This window comes from Macrobrachium nipponense, chromosome 6 (assembly GCF_015104395.2).
Source record: "Macrobrachium nipponense isolate FS-2020 chromosome 6, ASM1510439v2, whole genome shotgun sequence".
Classification (NCBI taxonomy): Eukaryota; Metazoa; Arthropoda; class Malacostraca; order Decapoda; family Palaemonidae; genus Macrobrachium; species Macrobrachium nipponense.
Window position 1 is genome coordinate 27,079,179 of NC_061108.1, and position 27,613 is coordinate 27,106,791.

The window sequence follows — 27,613 nt, forward strand, 5'->3', positions numbered from 1 at the left end:
TATAAAAAAAATGAGAAATGCTACAACCTTCCAATAATTTTTGTAATATTGTGCATGTTTTTGCACACATTTTCATATATAAAACTCTAAAAAAAGCGTAATATGAAAAGGCATAAATATTAGGAGAATGTGACCTACGCGTTTCGGAGATTCGCTGCCGAGAATCGGCGCGCGGACGGAATAAAAATGACAATGTCGAAAATTGCATTTTTCCTAACTATACAAACCTGAGGTCCTTTACATATAGTCCCTCCTCATGCCACCCCTCACTCTGGGTATTTTGAATGGGCCAAAAGCAAAAGTGATTTGTTTACCTCCCAGTCGGGCGGCGCGCGACTGTCGGACAAGCAGTTAACTACCGTTCTCCCCTTGTTCGAAGCTTACGACCGTTCCAGCTGCCGCTAGCTACTTCCTATTGTTAAAGGACCTCAGGTTTGTATAGTTAGGAAAAATGCAATTTTCGACAAATTGTCATTTGTTCCGATACGTAATACAAACCATCGGTCCTTTAACAATAGGAAGACTCACTTCTTGGTGGGAGGAATCTGAGTCTTTTGATGAACAGACTGGTGTTCGTCCATCCCTGGAATGTCTCCCTGGTCGTAAGAGCGAGGGAGGGATCCAAGCCTCTGTCCGATTGATCAGGGTGTGCACCGCAGGATCAATGGTCAGAAAACTCCTGGGAGGTTGCAGGCAACCCCGAGTTGCAGTTCAATTAGAATACTTCTCTTATAAGTCGCAATCCGTAGATAAACTAGGATATGCGCCTACCCCTCGGACAATTCAACTGCTTAGTAGAATCATGTCGCGAGGTTAATATACGTAGTATATTTGTAGGATTCTGAACAACGATCTCCATCCTAAATTCTTTCCTTCAAGAAAACAAAATAAGGATTGGAGATCGACCACCTTCGATCTCTATCAAAAGAGAGAGAGTGAAGGAGAAGTCTTCCTCGAAGGAAAGCTTCAATGGTGAACAGAATACTAAGACGATAGTTCAAGCCAAACTGGATATTCCCGTCCGATCTTCTCTATTCCAGGTTGGTCGCCTACTGCGAGATAGTTTCTTTCAGCAGCAGTCTTCTTCCCAATGCTAGAAATTCCAGGAATTCGAGCATAGGCGAGGTTCCCGATTATCGTGTAACATATCGGGGATTCTCGTCTCGCTCACTTTGGACCGTGGTCTCGCCTAAGTGTTTGGAGATCGTAAAAAACTCGAACACTCTGAATGCGCTAGAAATTCCGTAGAATTCTAAGCACTCTGCGAAACCCCCCCCGAAATTCGTCAAACGATATCGGCTGGTGGTCCTCTCGATTCCCGTAGAAATCGAGAATGGGGCAGGATCCCTCCTCAACGACCGGGGCTTACGTCAGGTAGGACCCGAAGGTCCCCCCGGTAGCAGAGTCCTGAACGTGGGATCCTACAGAGAAATCTCTATAGGATCCCTCCCCTTTCCCTCGTAGCCGTAAGGAGAGAGGGAATGGAAGAGGAATTGGATACTCGCTCGCCTTCCCAGTGGAACTAGCAGTTGGAGAAGAGTAGGAAAACGTATCGTCAGGAGAAAACGTTTTCCCGCGGAGGGTTACGAACTCTCACTGTAGGTAAGGGTCTGCCGCCACTGTGAACGTCGTCTGGGTGGGGCTGATCGACACCTGACAGGAGAGAGCCGATACCGTCCTCCGACTCATTCCAGTCCTCGTCGAGGTCGAAACCTCTCAGGAGGACCGAAGGAGTATTTAAATACGGTGTCCGAAGACACGTAGAAACGCCGCTGTCGCAGTAGAGGAGGTGGAAGTAGCTTGATCGACCGGCCAGAACTGAGAGAGCCTTCTTGTCCGGAGACTAGAGACTCTGGTTCGAGACAGAATCGGCAAGCTCCGATCGCGGCAGACCCACCGTCGGTTTGGGTTCCCTCTCGGGCCCCAAAACGACTCTAGCAGAGACGTAGGCTCTGCTGGTGGGAGCGGCAATCCTTCCGCAAGGTCATTATGCTGACGAATCAGCTTAATGACTTCTGCAAATTCCTCTGTATCTCGGGAGTAACCGCGTCTTGCGGAGTAGGACCGTCCAGTCCCTCCAGCAAGAACAGATCCCGAGATACTCCTCCTTCAGAAGGAGGAACAGCGGCAGACCCCTGACGGTCGCCTCCAGCTACTTGCGCGTATGTCCTGGTCGGTCCTAGAACCGTGCCTGGTCCATACGGCGTCATAGCGGGATCGCGAGCGGCGCACCTCTCGCGATCACTCATAGGTACCTCGCTCCTCCCGGTGTAGCCCGAGGAGGTTGAAGGTACAGGAGAGGCAGACCTGACGCTCCCCCCCTAGCTCGCTGGCAGGACCAGCGTGCTTGGAAGGCTGCTGCTGATCGTCAACCCGCGGTGGCGATCGAGCAGCAGGCCTAGCCTTGCCGCTCGCCTGGGGCGAGAGGCTCGGCTGAGAATGTCGACGCTGATCTCTAGCCCCCCGTACAGGCGAGCTGTTGCTGGTTACCGTCTCCGCCCGGTCCCGATGGGAGCGGCGTCAGGTTACCTGCTAGGCTCGCTGTCGCGGTGAGACCGGCGAGCGTCCTCTCGGCGCGTCGAGCCGCTGGTACCAGCCGTGGCTGGTACCGACGGCCGCGGGGACCCCTTCCTCGCCTCAACCCGTGGCTGGTCAGCGACCGTCACGTCAACCCGAGCAGCCAGCTGGTCGCTGCGAGAGCATCCACTGGCCTGGCGAGAGTCGTCTGCACGACTCTCGCCAGTCTTCTGCTCCGTGCTTCGGTCTTGACGGCGAGCGAGCTCGGGTGTCAAGACTTTGGCTGGACGGTCTCCCGCGGGAGACCGTCCACTCGGTACTTCTCGCTAACGAGAAGCTGAGGCGGATCCTGGTTTAGCGGCAGAACCGCTAGAACCAGGCGAGGAAGTGCCAGCCGAAGCTGGTACTCCTCTGGTCCCCGTCTTCTTCTCCTTGGTAGAAGAAGAGACGGGCCCTGTTCCCGAGGGAGCAGGAGGACCAGCAGAAGAGCTCCCCGAATCGCCGGAGCGAGACAGGCCCTTAGAAGGTCCCGAAGGAGCCTTCTTAGGGGTGAAAAACCGGGCGGGTTACCAGCTGGTCGCTGCAAGAGCGGCCGCTGGCCTGGCGAGAGTCACCTGAGCGGCTCTCACCAGCCTTCTGCTCCGTGCCGCGTCTTGGCGCCGAGCGAACTCTGGCGCCGAAACTTGGCTGCACGGTCTCCCGAGGGAGAACGTACACTCGGGATCTCTCGCGAACGAGAGACCGAGCCGGAACCTGGCGTAGCGGCATCGCCGCTAGCACCAGGCGAGGAAGTACCAGAGCTAACCGATACTCCTCTGGTCCCCGTCTACCTCTTCCTTACGGAAGGGGAGACGGGCCCCGCTCCCGAAGGAGCAGGAGGACCAGCAGAAGGACCCCCCGTCCCACCGGGGTGGGACGGGCCCTTAGAAGTTCCCGAAGGAGACTTCTTAGGGGGGAAGGCAGCCTTCTTCTTCTTCGGCTTATGGGCCTTAGAAGTCGAAGGGGAAGAGGCAGCAGCAGACGATGAAGACGAAGATGACAGCTTCCTCTTCTTCCTCTTCCTCATCAGCTCACGCAGGACAGTCGTCAGGTCCTCCATCCAGGCCGGAGCCGGGGCTATTGCCGAAGCAACACGGCCCGACTGCACCTGTCCGGAAGGACCTGGGACTGGGGAAGACACACCGTGGGCAGGACCAGCATGGACAGGTTCAGGAACCAGGAGCGACAGGAACAGCAACCAGCTCAGGAGCGGCAGGAACAGCGGCAGCGGTAGACCCAGAAGGGACAGCCAAGCCAACAGCGGGAATCACATCAGCAGCGGGAATCACATCAGCGGCAGGTACGGCAGGCCCAGTGATCGCCTCGTAGAATCATCGGCAGCCAGCGGGAACCTGGGTACGGGCGGCCGGTCCAGGGGCGAGCTGCTGGAACAGCGGAAGTCTGGGGTAGGCAACACGAAGAAAACAGGCGGCGGCAGCAACCCCCCCTCGGTACAGCGGCGGCCCTAGTAGCGGCAGACGGCGTCACCGACACAGCATGGGGAGTGTAGACCAGGAGGGGGGGGAGCAGCATAAGCGGCCGTGGTAGTAGTGGAGACCGCCCCAGACCTCGCTAGACGCTGCAGCAGCCCGTGGATGCTAGGCACGCCCTGCCGCCGCGGTGGTCCATACCTGTCCAAGGCCGTCTCCCACGGATGTAGCACCTGCGGTAGCATAGATAGATTAGTAAGAGGGGTTCCCTCACGCACGGGGGGAAGACATGCCCCACCCTGAACGCAAGGAAGACCCCAAATACAAAATACAACGAAGAAGCTGAGCAGGGGGCAGGAAGGAAGACGAAGAATCGGATACCAAGGGAGTCGCGGGAGAGCTTTCCGACGACTTCCTGGCAGACCTTCGCTTCCCCTACCCCCGCACAGCAGTGAAAAGTAATATGAAAATGAAACAGAATACTGCCCTTGCGATTCACTTCATAGAACTTAAAGGGAAAAAGATCAATTCCCGGGTAAGAACGGAAACTTGATCCAAATAATATGATGCTATCATAAAATATATATGAAAATGAAACAGAATACTGCACTTGCGATTTCACTTTCACAGAAAATAATCGTAAGGATCAATTCCCGGGTAAGAGCGAAAATTGATCCAAATTAAATTTATGCAAATAAATAATGAAAATGAAAAGAATACTGTATTGCGAATCCACTTTCATTGCATTTTATCATACAAAATAAAAGGCTCGTGCCGAGCGCAATCACGCTCTCGGTAACGAACGCACAGGGCAAAAATATAATGAAAAAAAGTACTTACATTTTTCAATTACACACTTTCGCCCAAAATACATGACTCGGCGCGAGCGCGCCCGCCCTCGGCACCGAGACATAATTCAAGGGTTCAATTTATGAAAAGAGAGGAAATCGCCGCATCTACGGCGATAGCTCCATGTTGGTTCATAATTAAGTAATGAAAATGAAAACAGTGTACTTACAGTTTCATTTTCAAGTCAAACAAACCATTAGTAGAAAACACAATATAAACAAAGCATACGACGATGAAGCGGGCAGAGAGCGATGACGAACACGTCCTTCACACCCGCGGCCGAAAGCAAAAGTGATTTGTTTACCTGTCGGACAAGCAGTTAACTACTGTTCTCCCCTTGTTCGAAACTTACGACCGTTCCAGCTGCTGCTAGCTACTTCCTATTGTTAAAGGACCAATGGTTTGTATTACGTATCGGAACAAATATTTTTTTCAAATATTCACCATAAATCGAGATATTGTTCTAGAGACTTGCAATATGTTTTAAAGTGAAGATAAATGATTGAATATTACTAGACTGTAAGATTTTTATGTTACAAATGCGTTTTTTGACCATTTCGGTTGAGTCAAAGTTGACCGATCGTAGTTTTTTCCTATTTATCGTACTTTATATGCAAATATTTCAAAAATGAGAAATGCTACAACCTTCCAATATTTTTGGTTATATTGTGCATGTTTTTGCGCACATTTCCATATATAAAACTCTAAAAAAAGCGTAATATGAAAAGGCACAAATATTAGGAGAATGTGACCTACGCGTTTCGGAGATTTTCGGCCGAGAATCAGCGCACAGACGTAATAATATTTTATTCAAATATTCACCATAAATAGAGATATTGTTTTAGAGACTTGCAATTTGTTTTAAAGTGAAGATAAATGATTGAATATTACTAGACTGTAAGATTTTTTATGTTACAAATGCGTTTTTTGACCATTTCGGTTGAGTCAAAGTTGACCGATCGTAGTTTTTTTCGTACTTATCGTACTTTATATGCAAATATTTCAAAAATGAGAAATGCTACAACCTTCCAATATTTTTTTGTTATATTGTGCATGTTTTTGCGCACATTTCCATATATAAAACTATAAAATAAGCGTAATATGAAAGGGCACAAATATTAGGAGAATGTGACCTACTCGTTTCGGAGATTTTCGGCCAAGAATCGGCGCGCGGAGGGAAAAATTTTTTTTTTCAAAAATTCACCATAAATCGAGATATTGTTCTAGAGACTTGCAATTTGTTTTAAAATGAAGATAAATGATTGAATATTACTAGACTAAGATTTTTATGTTACAAATGCGTTTTTTGACCTTTTCGGTTGAGTCAAAGTTGACCGATCGTAGTTTTTTTCGTACTTAACGTACTTTATATGCAAATATTTCAAAAATGAGAAATGCTACAACCTTCCAATATTTTTTGTAATATTGTGCATGTTTTTGCGCACATTTCCATATATAAACCTCTAAAAATAGCGTAATATGAAAAGGCACAAATATTAGGAGAATGTGACCTACGCGTTTCGGAGATTTTCGGCCGAGAATCGGCGCGCAGAGGGGAAAAAAATATTTTTTTCAAAAATCCACCATAAATCGAGATATTGTTTTAGAGACTTGCAATATGTTTTAAAGTGAAGATAAATGATTGAATATTACTAGATTGTAAGATTTTTATGTTACAAATGCGTTTTTTGACCATTTCGGTTGAGTCAAAGTTGACCGATCGTAGTTTTTTTCGTACTTTATATGCAAATATTTCAAAAATGAAAAATGCTACAACCTTCCAATATTTTTTGTTATATTATGCATGTTTTTGCGCACATTTCCATATATAAAACTATAAAATAAGCGTAATATGAAAAGGCACAAATATTAGGAGAATGTGACCTACGCATTTCAGAGATTCGCTGCCGAGAATCAGCGCGCGGAGGGAGTGAAAATATTTTTTTCAAATATTCACCATAAATCGAGATATTGTTCTAGAGACTTGCAATTTGTTTTAACGTGAAGGTAAATGATTGAATATTACTAGACTGTAAGTAATTTGCTTCCCAAAAAAAACAATATTTATAATATATATATATATATATTATATATATATATATATATATATATATATATATATATATATATATATATATATATATATAATATATACATATATAATATATATATATATATATATATATATATATATATATATATATATATATATACTATATATATATTACATTCTTCGATTCTGGTACCAATACATAAATAAAAGGAATGCAGGTGACACTTCTCTTTTTGCATACAATGAAATGTCTTATTATTATTTTATCATGCACAGATTCAGATATATAAAAAATTGTAATAAATATAAAAATAAATATAAAATAAATGCAGAATACTCACTCGTAATCCTGACTCTTTGTTCTATTCTTGTTTTCTCCCTCCTCCATTGAAGAGTTGCATTTTTTTCCACTCGACATGACGAGGTACAGGTGGAGGAGGGAGACATGCGCCCTTACTGCTGATGGACCCGGCGGCCCCGTGCGCCCTCCGCTGTCGGTTTAGGGGGCGCGCTCCAATACATGACCTTAGTGTGGTACTTTCGGTCACACTCCCCTATCCTGCAAAGAGCAACTTTGCAGAGACGACAGAAGAACCGGGTGTCTCTCCTTCTGCCATTCATACACCCGGCACCGTTTCTGCCTTCGCCCTTGTAAGGCCTCCAGTATGTGATCCCCTGGCTGCAGCCGACACGCAGGGTCCACTACCCGACGAGAAGCGGTGATGGCGGGGCCGGCAGCAAGAGGGGCGTCGTCAGCAGGGGTGGCGGCAGCAGGGGCGTCGTCAGCAGGGGCGGCGGCAGGTTGAGCGAAGTTGGCCCTCCTATCTGCCCTTTCCTCTAGGGGCAGATCTGCAGCTCGGGGCAGGGGTCAGTTATGGAAGGCCACTCATCGGGATCGAAGTTGATGAGGGCATTCCCGGCTACCTCTAGGAACTGTATGTGGGTCAACCTCGGAAGATTGTCACCGCGGTACCCACAGTACAGTATGTAGGCATTTTGGAGGGCCAACTGAAGGATGTATTTGAGGAGCTTCTGTGTCCACCTTCTGGTTCTCCTGGCAAAGGGATAGTACTGGATGAGCTGATCAAAGAGATCAACTCCTCCCATGTGCCTGTTGTAGTGCCCAATGACGGTAGGCCGCTCGGTACGAAACTCCTCAAACACAACTCGGCCCTGTCGACGTGTCTTCTTCCGCTGTACGATCTCTTCTTGGATGGGTTCATGACTCGTCGTAATCATGGGGACGAGTCGGACACCCTTCCAACAGATGACGAAGACAGCGCCCTTCCGCCGCCACTCTGTCTCTCCTCTTGCCAGGTGTTGCGGATGACTAGCGAACCTCTTGAGGACATTCGGGGCCCCACGCACCAACCGAAGGGTACCACTGACGTGAACACCTGCTTCATACAGTTCCTGGGCCAGGGATACCGAGTTATAATAATTATCCATAAACAGGTGATATCCCTGGTTACGGAAACGTCCCACAAGATTGAATACAGTGTCACGCAGCGTGGAGAAGACCCCGGTATACACTGAAAAGTCCACAACGTATCCAGTGTTGGCCTCGGTAATAAGAAAGAATTTCATACCATATTTCTTTGGCTTCTTGGGGTTATACACTTTTATACTAAGACGTCCTTTGTAAGGCATCATCCCCTCATCCAAAGACGGGTTCTTTCCAGGAATCACGAGATTACTACACCGCTCACGGATATAATCCAACACTGTGCGCACTAAAATGAGGCGATCACTGTTATTCCGGGGTATGGCCCTTCGGTTGAAGGCGTTGAAGTACCTGTCCAACGCCAGGAAATTATCACGGGACATAACACCAGGCACATTCGGCATACATAAAAAATAATTTCTCCTCCAATATTGCCTGACGTCGACAGCAGGTGTCATACCAAAATAAATAAGGAGCCCCAAAAAATGCGCCATATCAATGAGATTGCAACCCCGCCAGTAATACGACAAGGTCGTCCTCAGCTCATACCGGCAGTACCGAGCGTAGTCCACCGTCTCGTGTACCAGGTATTCCAGCAATTCCTGCGTCAGGAAAAGCTGGATGAACCCCAAAACAGTCAGGGGTACTGGTACGGTCATCCCAGGGGTTGCCGTGAAGGGGTGCATGTTAGGAGGGGTGGGGTCCTCCGTCCACCCCTCGTCACTCTCCCACGACCGACCTTCACCTTGGCTGGCGCGACGAGCCGACCTTCTACGTACCCGTGCGCGCGCACGGGTGCGGGCACGATATTGCACGCTACCCACCCCCGTTGGCCCATCACCCTCACTTAGGCCCTCACTTTCTGTATCGTCCTCTGCGATAAAACTTGACCCCGTATCCCCACCCTCCCCCTCCTCAGATTCCCCCTCGTAAGCACTGAACCCACTGAATTCGAGCTCACTTTCGGGATGTGAGCCTCGAACGGACATTGGGGGCATATATTCATCCTCACTTTCATCGGGACTGATGTCCTCATCACTCGATCGATGACCATCCGCCATCAAAATGAGGACTTGCGACATGTTCCCGATCAAGCTCCGATAGATATTCATCTATGTCCCTTGGTTGGAGGCCTCCCAAATGCTTACGAATTCTCCTAAGGACGCCCACATGCTTCCTAGGGGTAACCAAAGGCATACGCTGTGTTCCTAAAACACTTTCAGCCACACGTGGCCGCACAGAACGGCCTTGAGGCGCGAGGTCATGCTGGGTGCTTTGCCCCACGCCAGCATCCAGGTCCAAAACTCACCTTACACGATCCCTTCCGACGGGTAAAACGCACCTTTCACGGTCCACACATCGTTGAGACATATCTAGGAATGTCCTGTAGCAACACAAAAGCTCAAGTCTCGCACAAGTCCAGAAAAACACGCTTCTGACGAAAGATCGCTCTCGGATGATGCGCTACTGATGCTGGCTGGAGCGAGAAGAAGGGATATCGCGCATGCGCACTTGGGTCACGCTTCAAAACAAAACAAGGCCTTGATCCGTGAACTCCCAGCATCCCCCAAGGCGCGTGATTCAAAAGTTTAGGCTGGTAGGCCTATAAGTATTTTTCCGCGAATTTAAAAAAAAACTTTTGTATGTCGACGTAAAATACGTCCAGTCGGCAACCGAGAGATAATTTATCTCGACGTAAAATACGTCCAGTCGGCGTTTAAGGGTTAAGGGCGAAAGTATGTAAATAATAAAGATGTTGGCATACCTTTGCTGCTGACCCTTTACACAAAGTAGAAAGGCAGCTATAAGGGTATCACAAAAAGTGGGTTTGTATATTAATTGAATTTAATATTAACCCTTAAACGCCGATGGACGTAATGTACGTAGACTAAAATTGTCTTTCGGGTGCCAAGTGGACGTATGGTACGTCTACTACAATAAGTTTTTTAAATATTCGCTGCAAAATAGTTTTAGGCCTAGTTTGCAAAAAATTTTAAATCACACGCCTTGAGGAATGCTGGGAGTACACAGATCATGCTGTTTTGTTTACAAGCGTTACCCAGCTGCGCATGCGCAAATTTCTTTCTTTTCGCACTAGAAAGCATTAGCGACGCATCTCAGAAATTCTTTCGTCACTTTGTCCTAATTTTTGCACCGTTTTATATTAGCCGTTAAATAGAGTTTACGTATATATGAAAAGGTGCGCAATTTCATGTAGAATACAACTAAAAGCAGCCCATGGTTGTAGCTTTTATAAGTTTTAAAATATTTTCATATAAATAACGATAAGTGCCAAAATTTCAACCTTCGGTCAACTTAGACTCTACCAAAATGGTAAAAAAACGCAATTGTAAGCTAAAATTCTTACATTCTAGTAATATTCAACCATTTACCTTCATTTTGCAACAAATTGGAAGTCTCTAGCACAATATTTCGACTTATGGTGAATTTTTGAAAAAAACTTCTCCCATCCCTCCGTGCGGTAAATTGGCCGAAAATCTCAGAAATTCTTTTGTCACTGTGTCATAATTTTTGCGTTTTATATTAGCTGTTACATAAAGTATTATATGTGAAAATGTGCGAAATTTCATGTTAAATACAGCAAAAAATAACCCATAGTTGTAGCTTTTATCAGTTATAAAATATTTTCATATAAATAAAAATAAGTGCGAAAATTTCAACCTTCGGTCAACTTAGACTCTACCAAAATGGTAAAAAAACGCAATTGTAAGCCAAAACTCTTACATTCTAGTAATATTCAATCATTTACCTTAATTTTGCAACAAATTGGAAGTCTCTAGCACAATATTTCGATTTATGGTGAATTTTTGAAAAAAACTTTTTCCTTATGTCAGCGCAGAAACTCTGCCGAATATCTCAAAAATTCTATTGTCACTTTGACATAAGTTTTGCACCATTTTATATTAGCCGTTACATAAAGTTTTATGTATGAAAATATACGCAATTTCATGTAGAATACAACAAAAAATAACTCATGGTTGTAGCTTTTATCAGTTTTGAAATATTTTCATATAAATAATGATAAGTGCCAAATTTTCAACCTTCAGTCAACTTTGACTTGACCAAAATGGTTGAAAAACACAATGGTAGGCTAAAACTCTTACATTCTAGTAACATTTACCTTCATTTTGCAACAAACGGGAAGTCTCTAGCACAATATTTTGATTTATGGTGAATTTAAAAAAAAAAAAATTTTCCTTACCTCCACGTGCGCTAACGCTGCTGAAAATCTCTGAATTTCTTTAGTCACCTTGTCATAATTTTTGCACTGTTTTCTATTAGGCATTACATTAAGTGTTATACATGAAAATGTATGCAATTTCATGTAGAATACAACAAAAAATAACCCATGATTGTAGCTTTTATCAGTTTTGAAACATTTTCATATAAATCACGATGTGCCAAAATTTAAACCTTTGGTCAAATTTGACTCAACCGAAATGGTCGAAAAATGCAATTGTAAGCTAAAACGCTTACATTCTAGTTACATTCAATCATTTACCTACATTTTGCAACAAATGGGAAGTCTCTTAGCACAATATTTCAATTTATGGTGAATTTTTTAAAAAACTTTTTCCTTCACACCACACACGGTAACTGCTGAAAATATCAGAATTGCTTTAGTCACATTGTTGTAATTTTTACACCATTTTCTATTAGGCATAACATAAAGTGTTATACATGAAAATGTGTGCAATTTCATGTAGAATACAACAAAAAATAACTCATGGTTGTAGCTTTTATCAGTTTTGAAATATTTTCATATAAATAACGATAAATAGAAAAAATTTGACCTTCGGTCAACTTCAACTCGACCGAAATGGTCATAAACTGCAAATGTAAGCTAAAACACTTACAGTCTGGTAATAGTCAATCAATTACCCTCTTTTTGCAGCAAATGGGAAGTCTCTAGCACAATATTTTGATTTATGGTGAATTTTTGGAAAAAAACTTTTTTTTTTTAAGGCCGCATGTTATGAATTCATGCATCATTTTGTGATAATATTTTCTCAATGTTGCTTTGATCATTTTACAATTTGTTATATACCAAAATCATCACAATTTAGTGTACAATACAACAAAAATAAAAATAACTTCTAAGCTTTAGCCGTTTTGCTCACAGTGTGATTTGTATACAATTATTTATGAAATTTTTTTCTCGCTGTCATATATTTCAATATTTATATATAATAATGAAATTTGTTCATTTCTGATGGTTGCATACTAAACTTCAGGCAATGACAAAAAAAGGGAGCCAAAACTGAACTCTGATCTTAAAAACTAAGCGTGCTGTGATTAAAAAAAAAAGAAAAAAAAAATTCTGCTTCGACACCAACTCCCGAACGCCGCCGGCATATGGCAGACACTTTTGTAAATAGAGGCTCGTCATTTAAGGGTTGATATCAAACACAGTATATTTAAAAAACAAAAATAAACAAGAAAGATCCCACCGGGAAAATGATCAACGGCCAGTCAGCAAGAGCTTAGAAACACACGTCTCCATCGGAAGACTGCCGAAGGCAAAGTGGAGTGTTTACATCCGGGCAGGCTGGCCTACCCGCCTGCCACACGGTAGTTACTGCCTAACCACCTTGATCTAGAATTTAATGGCCATAATTCCAGCAACGCCGAAAGTAATTCCTTATGTAAAGGACAGAGGGTTTGTATATCGTGTAGGAACAAGTTACAATTTATCCAGAGCACATACCCTATCTCATATTGACTTTTCTATTGAAATAAAAACATTCTGTCATATCAAAATGTAATGGCTTTGATTCAATTATAGTTTATATTTTATGAAAATGTCCAGCTCATTGTTTAATGATGCTAATACCTGCACAATTTCCTCCTAATATGCTGCTACTTCTTGGAGGGTCAAGACACTTATTGCCATCTTTTTATAAAATAAATATCTTGTTGATTTGACAAATGTAAATTTATCTTGATTTTTTGCCTTAGCCCTTGGCCTCTGTCATCCCTGGTTCAGTTTTTCCTTGGGTACCTTGGCATTGCCATCCCCTTCAGCTCCCTGGACTTCCTGGTTTCCCCTTTTGTGCTGGCAGCCCTGACCCTGTTTTATATGTTGCTGTATCCTCTTATTTTTCCTTTTCTAGTTGGGCCAAATCTTTAAAGGAATATAAGTCTGAGTCTTTTAGCAAGGAGTCCTTTTTTTATTTGTGTGTGATCACAAAAATTCTTTGCGATCACCCTTCTCCCAATCCCTGATGTGAGGACAGATGCATATTTCCTCCCACTCTTGCAGCCAATCATCATCTTTCCTTCCCCTGAATTAAGTAATGGAACCAAGCAATAGCACCCAATACTTGACCCTTTGATGGTTTAATCAGTTTTTTAGAGAACATATAGGATCAAGGTGCATTCACTCTAGCTTTCTATGACTTTTCATAACTTTCTAGACTTTCTTCTTTACTATATCAAGGAATTAACACTGGTCTATAAACCGGCTCTCAGGCTCTCCACTTTCCACAGAACAGTCCTTTGTTAAGCAAATTTGTTGCACTCTTTGTTACATGGCTCTTATATCTGTGAAGAATAACTTGGTTTATAAACCACAGAGTGGCATGTACTTGATCTTTTCCTTGTAAGGTGCAACATGAACGTCCTTGTCATTTTAAATGCATCTAATAAGGCCAGCAAGTAAATTGAATGAAACCACTAAGTTTCTTATTTTTGGATTCTCACAGGACTTGCCCAAAGGATTTCTTCTTACATCAGTGAAAATTTGAGACAAAGGCAAGCTTTAATACGATGGAATACCATAAACAATGTAACAGGGCAAGGCACATTGTAGGTAGTGTTCCTTAAAAGTAGAATCCTCATTTGGATAGAATATAAGTTTCATGCTCCTAACTAAAAAGTTATGATGGATGTAACTTACACAAACTAGAGAGCTATAAATTTTTAGCATAGAGAAAACTAACCTGTAGCTTGTCTGATGTAAATTTCTGCCCACCCTTGACACCAACAGGCGCATAAATGAGGTTCACCTGATTTGGTATCTGTGTTACCAACACCAGATGTAGACACACCACTACCTATAGATAGCCGGTCACCCTCAGTAGATTCACCAAGTCCACTACTAGGCCAACTAATGCCATCACCTTTGAAAGACATTTAATCATTTTTAGTACGTATAGTTGAAGTGGTAGAATTTTCCTATTCAAAAGTTATTCAACAAAAAGTAAGATTCCATATACCTAAGTGTTACAGAAAGCAATTTAAAATACTTGTAGCTTTGTTAACTATAAAAGATAGAATTAATCTGCAAAAAGGATATGGAAGCTTAATGTATCCATTTTTTCTGTTCTTCTGAAGTTTTATTTATTGTTTTATCAAATATTTTTTTCAATTTCTGAAACTTAAACAACTTTTTCAGAAGTGCTGTTAACCCATAGCTTCACTAGCACAAAAAAAAGAAAAAAAATATCTTTAGTTGGCCGAGCTAAAATGTGCTGTTGTTGTCTAAAGAGGGTTGAAACCCAGTACAATAAAGCAAAACCACGCAGGAATTGCGTAGCCAAGTGGACGAAGATATTTAAGAAAACAAGTTCTGTTATTGGTAAATCAGAGTCTGGGAGACTAAGCATTGAGGAACTGTAGCATATGTAGAACAATCCTTTGAAAGATGTCTAAGAAAATCTCAAACAAGAATCTTTGGAGATGAGGCTCTCATAAAAAATTGTGGATAAGATTCTGCAGAAAAATTTAAAATGAAAGCATAAAGAATTTGAATGCATTAAATGTTGTTAGAAGAGAATTATCATACATGACTTACTTTCTGTCATCAGTTCAATGAAAGAATTAATACTGATTGTGCATTTATGAATAACTTTGTTTTCTTACGAAGCAACATTACCCATTAATGGCATGGTCAACATGCATAATTGCCATATTTGGTTAACTGACAAGCCACTCGAATCTATTGAACATGAAGAGGTTCTCTTAAAATTAATGTCTTGTGTCTTTTGGAGAAGAATCAAATCATAGGGCCATTCTTTTGTAAAGGATGTACTGTGGTGGGTTCAGGACAACAATCTGACAGTGGGAGTTCCCCTTCAGCAACCCTTTCCGGACCTCTTGCTGTTCTCAGATGCGTCACTTGAAGGTTGGGTAGCCCACATGGAGGAGCTGATGGTTTCAGGGAAATGGAGTTGCGAGGACAGAGAACTCCATATAAACGTGTTGGGGTTAAAAGCAACGTTTCTGGCACTTCGGGAATTCTGGGAGAGGGTGAAGGGACAATCGGGTATAGATGTCGGACAACACCACAGTAGTAGCTTACGTAATGCAACTAAGCCTCAATCTTTAGAAGAATTCCAAGCAAAGATAACTAATGTGATTGAAGGCATTACTGAAAATCAGCTGGATAATATTTTATGAAAACTACAATCACATTTCTTTGTAGTATAGTAGTGCCTCGTTTGTTGAACGTTTCTTATGTTGAACTTCCGTTTTTTTAGCATATGCTCGTACTTCAAACTGACTGATTATCTAGCTTGTACTACTTGTATTCGATGGCCTACTGGGTCTTACAAGTTAAACTGTATTAAATTTTTTTTTTCATTTACAATATATAGTTTAATGATAATGATAACAATATTCAACAAAATAAATAATAGTATAAAGCATTTAATATAAAATATAGCTTTCAATATAACATTCAGCATAAAAGATGTATAAAATCGTACATAACCGCAGTGACGTCATGCCCAGCTGACTTGAGACTGAATGAGGGAGAGTTGATATGTTGAGGAGGGAAGGCGAAGAGAGTTAAAATATTACTGTATGTATGTAAAAGCAATAACAATTCACATAAAAAGGGAATTTCCCACTAAATTTAACGTAACGATAAAAAAAAAAAATCTTAATTGAGCCAGTTCGGTGCACCAAATGAGACAGTCTAGGTGATACACAGCTAACTTGAGGTAGAGGGAGGGAGCCTTTATATTTTTGAGGAATAATGAATGAATGATTTATAGTTATTGTGCGTTGTGGTATTGTTGAGGAGAGGAGAGACAGTAAAATCTTTACTATAATATGTACGTAAAAGCAGTACCAATTCACATAAAAAATTAAAATGTTATTTCACAAAAAATTTAACAATGATAAAACATGTAAACAAATGCAATAGGGTAAAAAAAAAAACAAAAAAAAAAACAAAAAACTTGCTCTAGTCTGTTTTGTCGTGCTGTGAGAGAGAGAGAGAGAGAGAGAGAGAGAGAGAGAGAGAGAGAGAGAGAGAGAGAGAGAGAGAGAGAGAGAGAGAGAGAAACAGCCCTGTTTCTCACTGACTTATCAGCTGATCTGGGATAATTATTCACTCATTTCTTTCACCAACTCGATTTGCCCAAATCCCTTTTATTTTTGTTACGGTAAAATACCAATCTAGTGACAAATGCTTGTTATGATATTTTACTACTGTAAAAGTAACTCAGCTCTGTGGTAAACATACTGGTGCCGCTTTCAGTTTCTGCATGCCTTCGACTGTTGTTGAAACAGTTTCCTTGTGAAAAGTTATTTTATCTCTCTTGAATTCTTGACTTATTACTTATTTGTTTGCAAAATCCTCATGTTTGTTTTAAAAGTCTGCCATTTGCCAACAGTAAGTTGATGTATTGTGGCATAATTAATCTCTTTTGTGCACTTTAGATCCAAGTGTAAACAGCTGATTCTCTCTCTCTCTCTCTCTCTCTCTCTCTCTCTCTCTCTCTCTCTCTCTCTCTCTCTCTCTCTCTCTCTCTCAATTGGACACACACACTATCGATTCCTTTGATTATCTTTGTACCTAATATGTGAATAAAATTGATTTTGTTATCAACCTTTGCATACTGCAACCAATTTGGTTTGCTCAAAGGGTTCCCGTCTCTCCTCCCTCCATCCCCCAGCCGGCCGGCCGCCATTTTTACCAAACAGTTCGTAAATCTACATAGAAAAAATAAAATTTAGACAATTTTACTTCATATAACGTACTGTTTCATTACTTTACAATCTTAATTCAACTTTTGAACACATTAATAGAAAAAATGTGAAAAGGGGGACTTTTTGGTTGGCAGGAACGAATCATCCTGATTCCCTATATATTTCTTATGGGGATATTTGTTTCATATTTCGAACAAATTGTCTTCGCACAGCCTTCTGGATCCGATCAAGTTCGAAGTACGAGGTACTACTGTATTAGTAATGATGGTGAATATGTTGAAAATTGCCAAGACTAATCCAAAATTAAGGTCATTCTTCTTTCTTAACCTTTTTACAGATTAATTCTATAACGTATAGTTATGAAGCTACAAGTATTTTAAATTGCCTCATGACTTTATAGACACCCTGTAAAGATGATAATGTTCTTAACAAATACTTGTTTAACACACCTTGATCTCCAAGCCCTGAAAGAATATCTCCACTAGTTCTCTTCACATTTCTCATATGGAGATCATCTTTACTTTGAGGTTTGAAGTTGGCCTGAAAAAAAAAGTTAATTACACCATTAATACTTTACAACTATTAAAATATAATTATCTTCTATTCACTTATCCATGTTCAACGAACAGCAGCACCAACATGCAGTAAATGTGCCTCGTTGTTGAACTTCTCAGTTCCAAGAGGTACTTTATTCCTCACACTGTTGGACTGTGGAACAGCCTCCCAGAAGATGTCATGCAATTGGAACTACAGAAGTTCAAGCAAAGATGTTATGCATTACTACTGTAAAACTATTCTCTTTGCATCTTAATATAACTTTAATCTATCAATTTATTTTTTTCCCTTTAAACAAGTAGGATCTCTTCTTTCTGTATTTTCCTTACTTCCTCTTGGGATTCAAAGATATAATTAGAGAGGTTAACATAAGTGAAAAAAAATAGAGAACAGACCAAAGTTTTTTTTTAAAAGCAATTTAACAATAAGGATTAGTACAGTATATAATTTATGAGTCTTGGAAAGAGGAAGCTATTAAGTAACAGTCTAGAGGATTTCTCCTATCAATGTCAAAATGGTTGTTATACTGGGTTTTCATAGAAAAAAAATTGATTTGCCTCCGCCTCTCGAAATCAAAACTGTTTACTCTAAGTGTAATGCTTGATAAGAGGGAAGTATACACAAAATTAAACACAGAAAATACTTCATTTTCCTCAACTCATCAAGGTAAAAATTATGTCCCGAAAGTGCATATTCAATCAAAATTTATTCATTTAAAAAAGTCCATACAATAAATATATTTATGGTGTAAAGTACTCAGTTGTTCCAGCAAAACCTTCAGTTAATTAACTCTGGAGTAAAAATGCTTCCATTCTATGAGTTCAAGTCTTATCTGAACAAGAACTTTATGCAAAGTTATAAGACATGGATAACTGACAAATCCTTCCAACCCAAAATCTTAGGGTTCTAGCAAGATGATTAAAGCATAAAGGCACCTAGACTATTATTACAGTACATTGAGTACATACAGTTTTATACTTAAGAATAAAGAAAAAAAAATTACCTCATGTGATATGGTTCTATGAAATTCTGAGCGATGACGTCTACGACTAGCGCTAGCTGTGCTGGATATAAAAGGTTCAGGAGCTGGGCTTCCTGCAATAATCAATTGAAGGAAAAATAGTACATATAATGTAAATTAATATATTTCACCAAAGGAAACTTTTAGCAGTATCATCAATCAGTACCAACAATAAACCAACTTATAATCTCTAAAAGCATATACGTATAACCCTTACCCTTTTCTAGATTGCACAACTGCAAGCATTTATCACATAGTCCATATTTAAGAGGTCTCTGTGAGCAGCCAGAGGTAGTTATAGTAATAAGCTTATTACCAACAAGCCAAGTTTGAGACTGGCCCCCAGACACCAACATCTCTGCAACACTCCCTCTGCCAAAGTAAAAGCGTTTTGTCAGTAACATGAAGACCAACTGTCCAAAATAAACTTGCACATTGCTCACCAACTTTGTCAACTAAATTACCGTATATACTCGTGTATCATGCAACTTTTGAAGCCCTAATTTTGGAGATAATTTTATGGGGGTTGCATCTTACGTGAGATATAAAATTTGAGTATGTAATAATCATATATTAGTATCATATGATAAAATACAGACATACATAATAGATATGCATCTTTTCCATGAATATTTTAAAAAGTTTTGCTTTACTTCACTGCATCCAATAATATTATATGTATTTTCACATTACTATTAGTTTGTATTATAAAATACAAACATAGCAATAAATGTTTTGTTTTGGAAATCAGCTGAGGACAATTGCGAAGTAAGTTTGTTTTGCTGTGTTGAACTCAAATCAGAGCGACTTTCTTGCCTCTAGTTAGCACAAATTAATCTCAAGATACTCTATTTATATGAGACAAGATTATTTTACGTTATACAAAGTGTTTTCAAGTGGAAATATCACTTGAAAACTTATCGTTTGTGAACGAAATTTAGTTATTTTTCTTGTTAGTAGATGGTGCTAAGGGCATGTTTATTGTGTAAACAAAAATCAACATTCCGTTCGATATTTTCACTTTATCTCATCAGAATACTACGAGCTTTACGTATTTATCTTTTATTGGAGTTTAAACAGTATAATGTGTTCTTTTCATGCCCAATAGTTTTCATTGAAACACATTTCTCTTAACCCTTAAACGCCTACTGGACGTATTAAAAATTCGCGAAAAAATAGTTGTTGGTCTACTTGGAAAAAACTTTTGAATCAAGCACCTTGAGGGATGCTGGGAGTTCATGGATCAAGCTGTTGTTTTGTTTACAAGCGTTACCCAGCTGCGCATGCACGGATTTCTTTCTTTTTGCCCTAAAAAGCATCAGCGACACATCTCGGAAATTATTTCGTCACTTTGATGTAATTTTTGCACCATTTTATATTAGCTGTTACACAGAGTTTTATATATGAAAATGTGTGCAATTTCATGTAGAATACAACAAAAAACAACCCATGGTTGTAGCCTTTAACAGTTTTGAAAAATCTTCATATAAATAACGATAAGTGCCAAAAAGTCAACCTTTGGTCAAATTTGACTCGACTGAAATGGTAAAAAAACGCAATTGTAAGGTAAAAAATCTTACATTCTAGTAATATTCAATCATTTAACTTTATTTTGCAACAAATTGGAAGTCTCTAACACAATATTTAGATTTATGGTGAATTTTTGAAAAAAACTTTCCTTACTTCTGCACGGTAACTGCCGAAAAAATCAGAAATTCTTTCGTCAGATTGTCGTAATCTTTGCACTGTTTTATATTAGCTGTTACATAAAGTTTTATATATGAAAATATGCACAATTTCATGTAGAATACAACAAAAAACAACCCATGGTTGTAGCTCATATCAGTTTTGAAATATTTTCATATAAATAACGATAAGTGCCAAAATTTCAACCTTCGGTCAACTTTGACTCAACGGAAATGGTAAAAAAACGCAATTGTAAGCTAAAACTCTTACATTCTAGTAATATTCAATCATTTACTTTTATTTTGCAACAAATTGGAAGTCTCTAGCACAATATTTCGATTTATGGTGAAGTTTTGAAAAAACCTTTTTCCTTACGTCCGCGCGGTAACTGCCGAAAAAATCTGAAATTCTTTTGTCCAATTGTCGTAATGTTTGCACCGTTTTATATTAGCCATTACATAAAGTTTTATATATGGATATGTGCGCAATTTCATGTAGAATACAACAATAAATAACCCATGGTTGTAGCTTTTATCAGTTTTGAAATATTTTCATATAAACAACGATAAGTGCCAAAAAATCTCAACCTTCCGTCAACTTTCACCAAACCGAAATGGTAAAAAAAACCCATTGTAAGCTAAAACTCTTACATTCTAGTAATATTCAATAATTTACCTTCATTTTGAAACAAATTGGAAGTCTCTAGCACAATATTTCGATTTATGGTGAATTGAAAAAAAAAAAAAACCTTTTTTCCTTACGTCCGAGCGGTAACTCTGCCGGAAAGATCAGAAATTCTTTCGTCAGATTGTCGTAATGTTTGCACCGTTTTATGTTAGCCGTTACATAAAGTTTTATATATGAAAATGTGTGCAATTTCATGTAGAATACAACAAAAAATAACCCATGATTGTAGCTTTTATCAGTTTTGAAATATTTTCATATAAATAATGATAAGTGCCAAAATTTAAACCTTCGGTCAACTTTGACTAAACCCAAATGGTCGAAAAATGCAATTGCAAGCTAAAACTCTTACATTCTAGTAATATTCAATCATTTACCTTCATTTTGCAATAAATTGGAAGTCTCTAGCACAATATTTCGATTCATAGTGAATTTTTGAAAAAAAAAACTTTTTCCTTACGACCATGCGGTAACTGCCGAAAAAATCAGAAATTTTTTCGTCAGATTGTCGTAATGTTGGCACCATTTTATATTAGCTGTTACATAAAGTTTTATATATGGATATGTGCACAATTTCATGTAGAATACAACAAAAAACAACCCATAGTTGTAGCTTTATCAGTTTTGAAATATTTTATGTAAACAACATTAAGTGCCAAAATATCAACCTTCGGTCAACTTTGACTAGAACGAAATGGTCAAAAAACGCAATTGTAAGCTAAAACTCTTGCATTCTAGTAATATTTAATCATTTACCTTTATTTGGCAACAAATTGGAAGTCTCTAGCACAATATTTTGATTTATGGTGAGTTTCTGAAAAAACATTTTCCTTACATCTGCGCAGTAACTCTGCTGAAAAAATCAGAAATTCTTTCATCAGTGTCTCGTAATGTTTGCACCGTTTTATATTAGCCATTACATAGAGTTTTATATATGAAAATGTGTGGAATTTCATGTAGAATACAACAAAAAACAACCCATGATTGTAGCTTTTATCAGTTTTGAAACATCTTCATATAAATAACGATAAGTACCAAAATGTCAACCTTCAGTCAACTTTGACTCGACCAAAATGGTCGAAAACGCAATTGTAAGCTAAAACTCTTACATTCTAGTAATATTCAATCATTTACCTTCATTTCCATTTATGATGAATTTTTGAACAAAAACCTTTTCCTTACGTCCGCGCGGTAACTCTTGCCGAAAAAATAAAAAATTCTTCCATCCGATTGTCGTAATTTTTGCACCGTTGTATATTAGCCATTACATAAAGTTTTATATATGAAAATGTGTGCACTTTCATGTAGAATACAACAAAAATAACCCATGGTTGTAGCTTTTATCAGTTTTTAAATATTTTCATACAAATAACGATGTGCCAAAATTTAAACCTTCGGTCAACTTTGACTAGACCCAAATGGTCAAAAACTGCAATTGTAAGCTACAACACTTACAGTCTCGTAATATTCAATCAATTACCTTCATTTTGCAACAAACGGGAAGTCTCTAGCACAATATTTCGATTTATGGTGAATTTTTGAAAATACTTTTTTTCACGTCCGCACATTACGAATTCATGCATCATATTGTGTTGCTCTGATCGTTTTACAATTTATATAAAAAAATCATTGCAATTTAATGTACAATACAACAAAATAATAATTAAACCATTAGCTTTAACTGTTTTGCTCACAGGGCGATTTGTATACAATTATATATGAAAATTTTTTTGCGCTGTCATATATTCCAATATTTATATATGATGATATTTTTTTCATTTCAGATGGTTGCATACTAAACTTCAGGCAATGAATAAAAAAAAAAATAAATAAATAAATAAATAAACTCTTAATCTTGAAAACTAAACGTGGTGTGATTTTTTGAAAAAAAACTTTTTTTCCACTTGGGCGCTCACTCTCGAACGCCGCCAGGAGACACTTTCGGAAATACAGGCTCAGCGTTTAAGGGTTAAGGCTATAACTCCAGTAAACTTATGCCATCAAACACAACCGTAGATAAAATTAAGAGAAAATTATTTTAATCAAAACTTCAGGTATTGAAAGAACACATTTTACTGTCATTTTCATGCCGATAAAAGATACGTATCGTAACGGTAGAGTTCGTACTACAATGAAATGAAGTGAAAACAGCGAACGGAATCATGTAATATTTTTACACAATAAACATGCCCACAACGCAATCTGTTAACGAAAAAAATACTTTAGACGTACGTATTAAATTTATAATTTGACTTTAAAACACGTTGTATAATGACAAATTACCTTGTCTCATATAAGTAGAGTATTTAAATATTTTACACTAACTAGAAGAAAGACAATTTGCTCCGAATTGAGTTAAATACGGAGAAAAAACTTGTATTCACCATCAGCTGATTTCCAAATCAAAACACTGACTGCTTTGTTAGTATTTTATGATACAATAATATGAGAATACATACAATATTATTGGATACTGTAATGTATAACTTTTTAAAAGAATCAGAAAAGATGCATATTCATTGTGTATTTATTTTGTAAATATACGTAGCTGTCAGCAGCCTGACATCACTCAATCAAGTATGCCAATGTCGGTCCGAATCCGATTCCCATTTCGTGTCCAATTTTTTTTTTTTCACTGATATGTCTTAGTCGGAATACATTGAAACTCCAAAATTGGCTTTTATTAATAAATCACTAAATTATATGCAGTATACAGTATATACTGAAGGCTAGGCTTCTGTATTTGTATATAGTATATGATATTTGTACCACGATATCATCATCATCGTATAGGCGAGGCTAACTTGTTAAATATTCAATTTCTCTTTGTACTGAATCATCATGAGCCAATGTGCATTGAACCTAGAGAATTAGAGCTGAAATTAATAATTAGTATGCCATATATGTATAAAGAATGCTGTGTAATGTAGGCTAGGCTACCCTATATGTAAAGATGGTACTGATTACCCTAGTGTAGGCTACGCTAGTACAATATTTTTACAGTAAATTAACATGGGCCGACTTCCATCCAAATCGATTTATGACTGGTTGTTCGTAACCAATTGTGGTAGTAAGTTGACTACTACCTGTAATGTAAAAATATATCAGTCCTATTCTCATTAACGTCATTTGTGACAACTATGGCTGTTTTTATTGGATTGGGTGTTCATAACAAATCAGCTGTTTCTGGCTGTATGCATTTTCCAAACAAGTATATCATTACTACCAATACTTTTTGCATTCTCTTTTACTTTTTTAAACTTAACTAGAAGATGGGATAGATTAAGAGATAGAGAAAAAGGGGTTAGACTAACTAAAAAAGGAAATAGATAAAGAGGAGGAAAAGAAGTTAGCCTATTGTTAAATTTTGGTTTCGTTAATTTCACTTGCATGATTCGTGAGATATGTGATAAAATAATTTTTTGAGGGTGATAATTTGGGGGTCACATCATATGCGAGATCGCATGTTATGTGAGCATATACGGTACTTACAATTCCATAAATATATTTATGTTCACACTTAGTTACTAAATATAACATGAATAAAAAGATCATTTTTTTCATTCTAAACCCAAGAATGGATATAACCAACTATAGAATTTTCAACTTTCTATCAACACTTAATTATCTTTGAATCTGCTAAGGCAAATCAGCAAGATTTTAAAGCAATTGCATTTAAAATAAAGTGCATGCTCAGCAAGCTAACTCCCTGTTACTGGATGTACTTATAAATGCTCTTAATTGTATTGTGCCAATCACCATCTGAGAGTGGGAATGGAAGAAGGGCATTCTGGTACATGATACAAGCATTTGTTTTATTGTAAGACAATATAAAAAAAATATTGCAAACCTCTTCATTATAATATAGCACACCAATATTTAGGTGGGAAGATGAAGCAGACTAGCCCAAGAGGAGCAACATTGGGGCAACAATGTTGCCCAGGCTGGCCAGGACAGGACCAAAGTAGCACTTGCATACAGCAGAGTAAAAATGCCTCGGGACTTACAGATGCAGTCAAAGGGAGAAACTGTGTGGCTTTCAAAAGGTCAAGGGGGACTGCTTCCAGAGTAGCATTAAAGCATGATGAGACTAACTGGGAGATGAATAGCTGATAAAAAATCTTAAAAGATAAAAGATCCAAAACTTCGTACTTCTAATGGCTGAGACTTCACTGAGCTTACCTTCACCAGTCAATATTCACAACACTGAAAGATGACAACAGGGCAGTAATTGTATGAAGTGATAAAAGTAAGCTTAGTTAAGGCCTTAGGTTAATGCAACATCCTAAGTCCAAGATCTCATACTTAATAAATTTTGCCTAATTTAACCCCCCTTCACTGCTCTGTATTGTAGATAATAAATATGCATTAGTACTTTACTCTGCAAATCTGGTTTTCTCTTGTCCTTTCCAAGTTTGGATTTGCTTTCTTAACAATATCTTTTATTATATACTCTCTGGAGACAATTATTTTCAATTTCCTTTTATTCTCCTTTTGTGGCCAGTTTAATTCCTTACTATCATGTGAAAAACTTTCTCTTTCTTCAATCTCTTATCTTCCTTAACTATCAACTCCATCAGTGCCTCACCTTCTTAAGTATATCTAAGTTTAACCAGGCCACTGAGCTGATTTAACAGTTCTCATAGAGCTGGCTCGAAGGATTAGATTTTTATTTGTGTTGCTAGGAACCAATTGGTTACTTAGCAATGGGACCAACAGCTTAGTGTGGAATCCAAACCATGTTATATTGAGAAATAAATTTCTAGTCACCAGAAATAAATTCCTCTAGTTCCTCACTGGCAGCAGCGGGAAACAAACTCAGGCTACCAGACTGATAGACGGACGAGCGAGTAGGTTCCGTACTCGCCTACTGATTTGGTAGCTCAAGTTCACTCCCAGCTGCTGCCAGCACGGAATCCGAGGAATGTATATAAGGTGATTAGAAATTTATAAGCTTTTCTTTTACTTCACCCCCAATGCTATACAATGCCCAAAATTTGGAGAAGTCTGTTGCCAATCTCAATGCACAGAAGTCTGGTTAAACTAAGATATACTTAACTCAGCCTCACCTAACTTTTATATGCTAATTACCACCTAGGTTTCTTGTACACTACATTCAGCAACTAAGATAATTGGTTTTGTAAAAATTCCATACATAATCACCCTCCCGCTTTAACTGTCAAAAGCAGTATTTGGCCATATGGTCCCCAACCATATGGTCCCCAACCACTAAGTGTCCAGATTCTTACACACTTATTTCAGTCACCACCTAACAGTAGTATAGTGGTACCTCGACATACGAAATTAATCCGTTCCGAGGTGGCCTTCGTAACATGAGCTTTTCGTATCTTGAACCGCATTTTACATATAAAATGCCTAATCCGTTCCAAGCCCTACAAAAACACCCCAGTAAATTTTATAATAAAGCTAAATTGACCAATAAACAATGAAATACTACAACAATTTGGAAAATTCAGTACCTAACTTAATATGTACTACTATGTAGGTGTGAATAAAGTGTATTAGTGTACATGGTATACAAGAAATACTGTGCGTACATATGTACGTATGAAGTAAAATGTGGAACCTTACCTTTCGAGTGAGGCTATCGCCGAAAGTGGTGACAGAGGAGGAGGACAAACGGCAGAAAATTTGTTACGTAGTACGTACACTTAACTTAACGAAACACATTAAAAATGTCAGGAAACAAACTAAACTTTACGATACACATTAACAAAACTTAAGTTTACAAAAAAAATTAAAATTAAACTTATTTTTTTTCTTTTTTTGATTTTTACATTTTTTTTTACTTTTTTATACTTTACGTTTTTTTTTTTTTTTTTTTTTTTTTTTTTTTTAATTTCTTCACCACTTTCAACTTTGTTTTTTCGTAGTATCAATTGGATCTTCTTTTTTGCTTACTCCTACTAAAGGCCTCTAAAAAATAACTATCCAAGGAAGATTGCTTCTGCCTACTTTTCAAAATGTTCCTGAAACAACTCGGGTAAACGTCATCGAACTGCACAAGCATACCTGTGTAAGCCTTTTTGGGTTGCCTCTTTTCTACAAATGATTGCACCTTATGAAAAGTAGCTAGAGCATCCTTAATTTCTGCTGTTGTCATAGGGTTGTCGTCCTCCTCCTCGCCGCTGCTAGAGAACTCTTTTTGAACGACGTTATGTTTGCATGGCCTCCAACTCCTTCAGGTCATCCGTCGTAAGCTCCTCTTGGTGCTCCTCGAGAAGGTCATTGATGTCATCCTCGTCGACGACCAGCCCTATGGACTTGCAAAGTGCAACGATCTCATCAAGATCTGGTTGCGAAACAGTTTCAGGAGCGTCAACTGTCCCAAAATCTGCAGCACCAGCTTCGCC

At 39.0% G+C, this 27,613-nt stretch overlaps 1 protein-coding gene across 1 annotated transcript in view; it reads right to left on the bottom strand.

Annotated features, from left to right (window-relative positions):
- LOC135216470 (tuberin-like) overlaps positions 1-27,613 on the bottom strand; it is a 299,405-nt gene that overhangs the window by 148,757 nt on the left and 123,035 nt on the right. Inside the window, exons 12-15 of the mRNA XM_064251839.1 lie at positions 19,087-19,241; positions 18,852-18,943; positions 17,743-17,833; positions 14,296-14,475 (exon numbers count right to left, since the gene is read on the bottom strand). Of these exons, the coding sequence (XP_064107909.1) occupies positions 14,296-14,475; positions 17,743-17,833; positions 18,852-18,943; positions 19,087-19,241 (518 nt within the window). The remainder of the gene's footprint in view (positions 1-14,295; positions 14,476-17,742; positions 17,834-18,851; positions 18,944-19,086; positions 19,242-27,613) is intronic.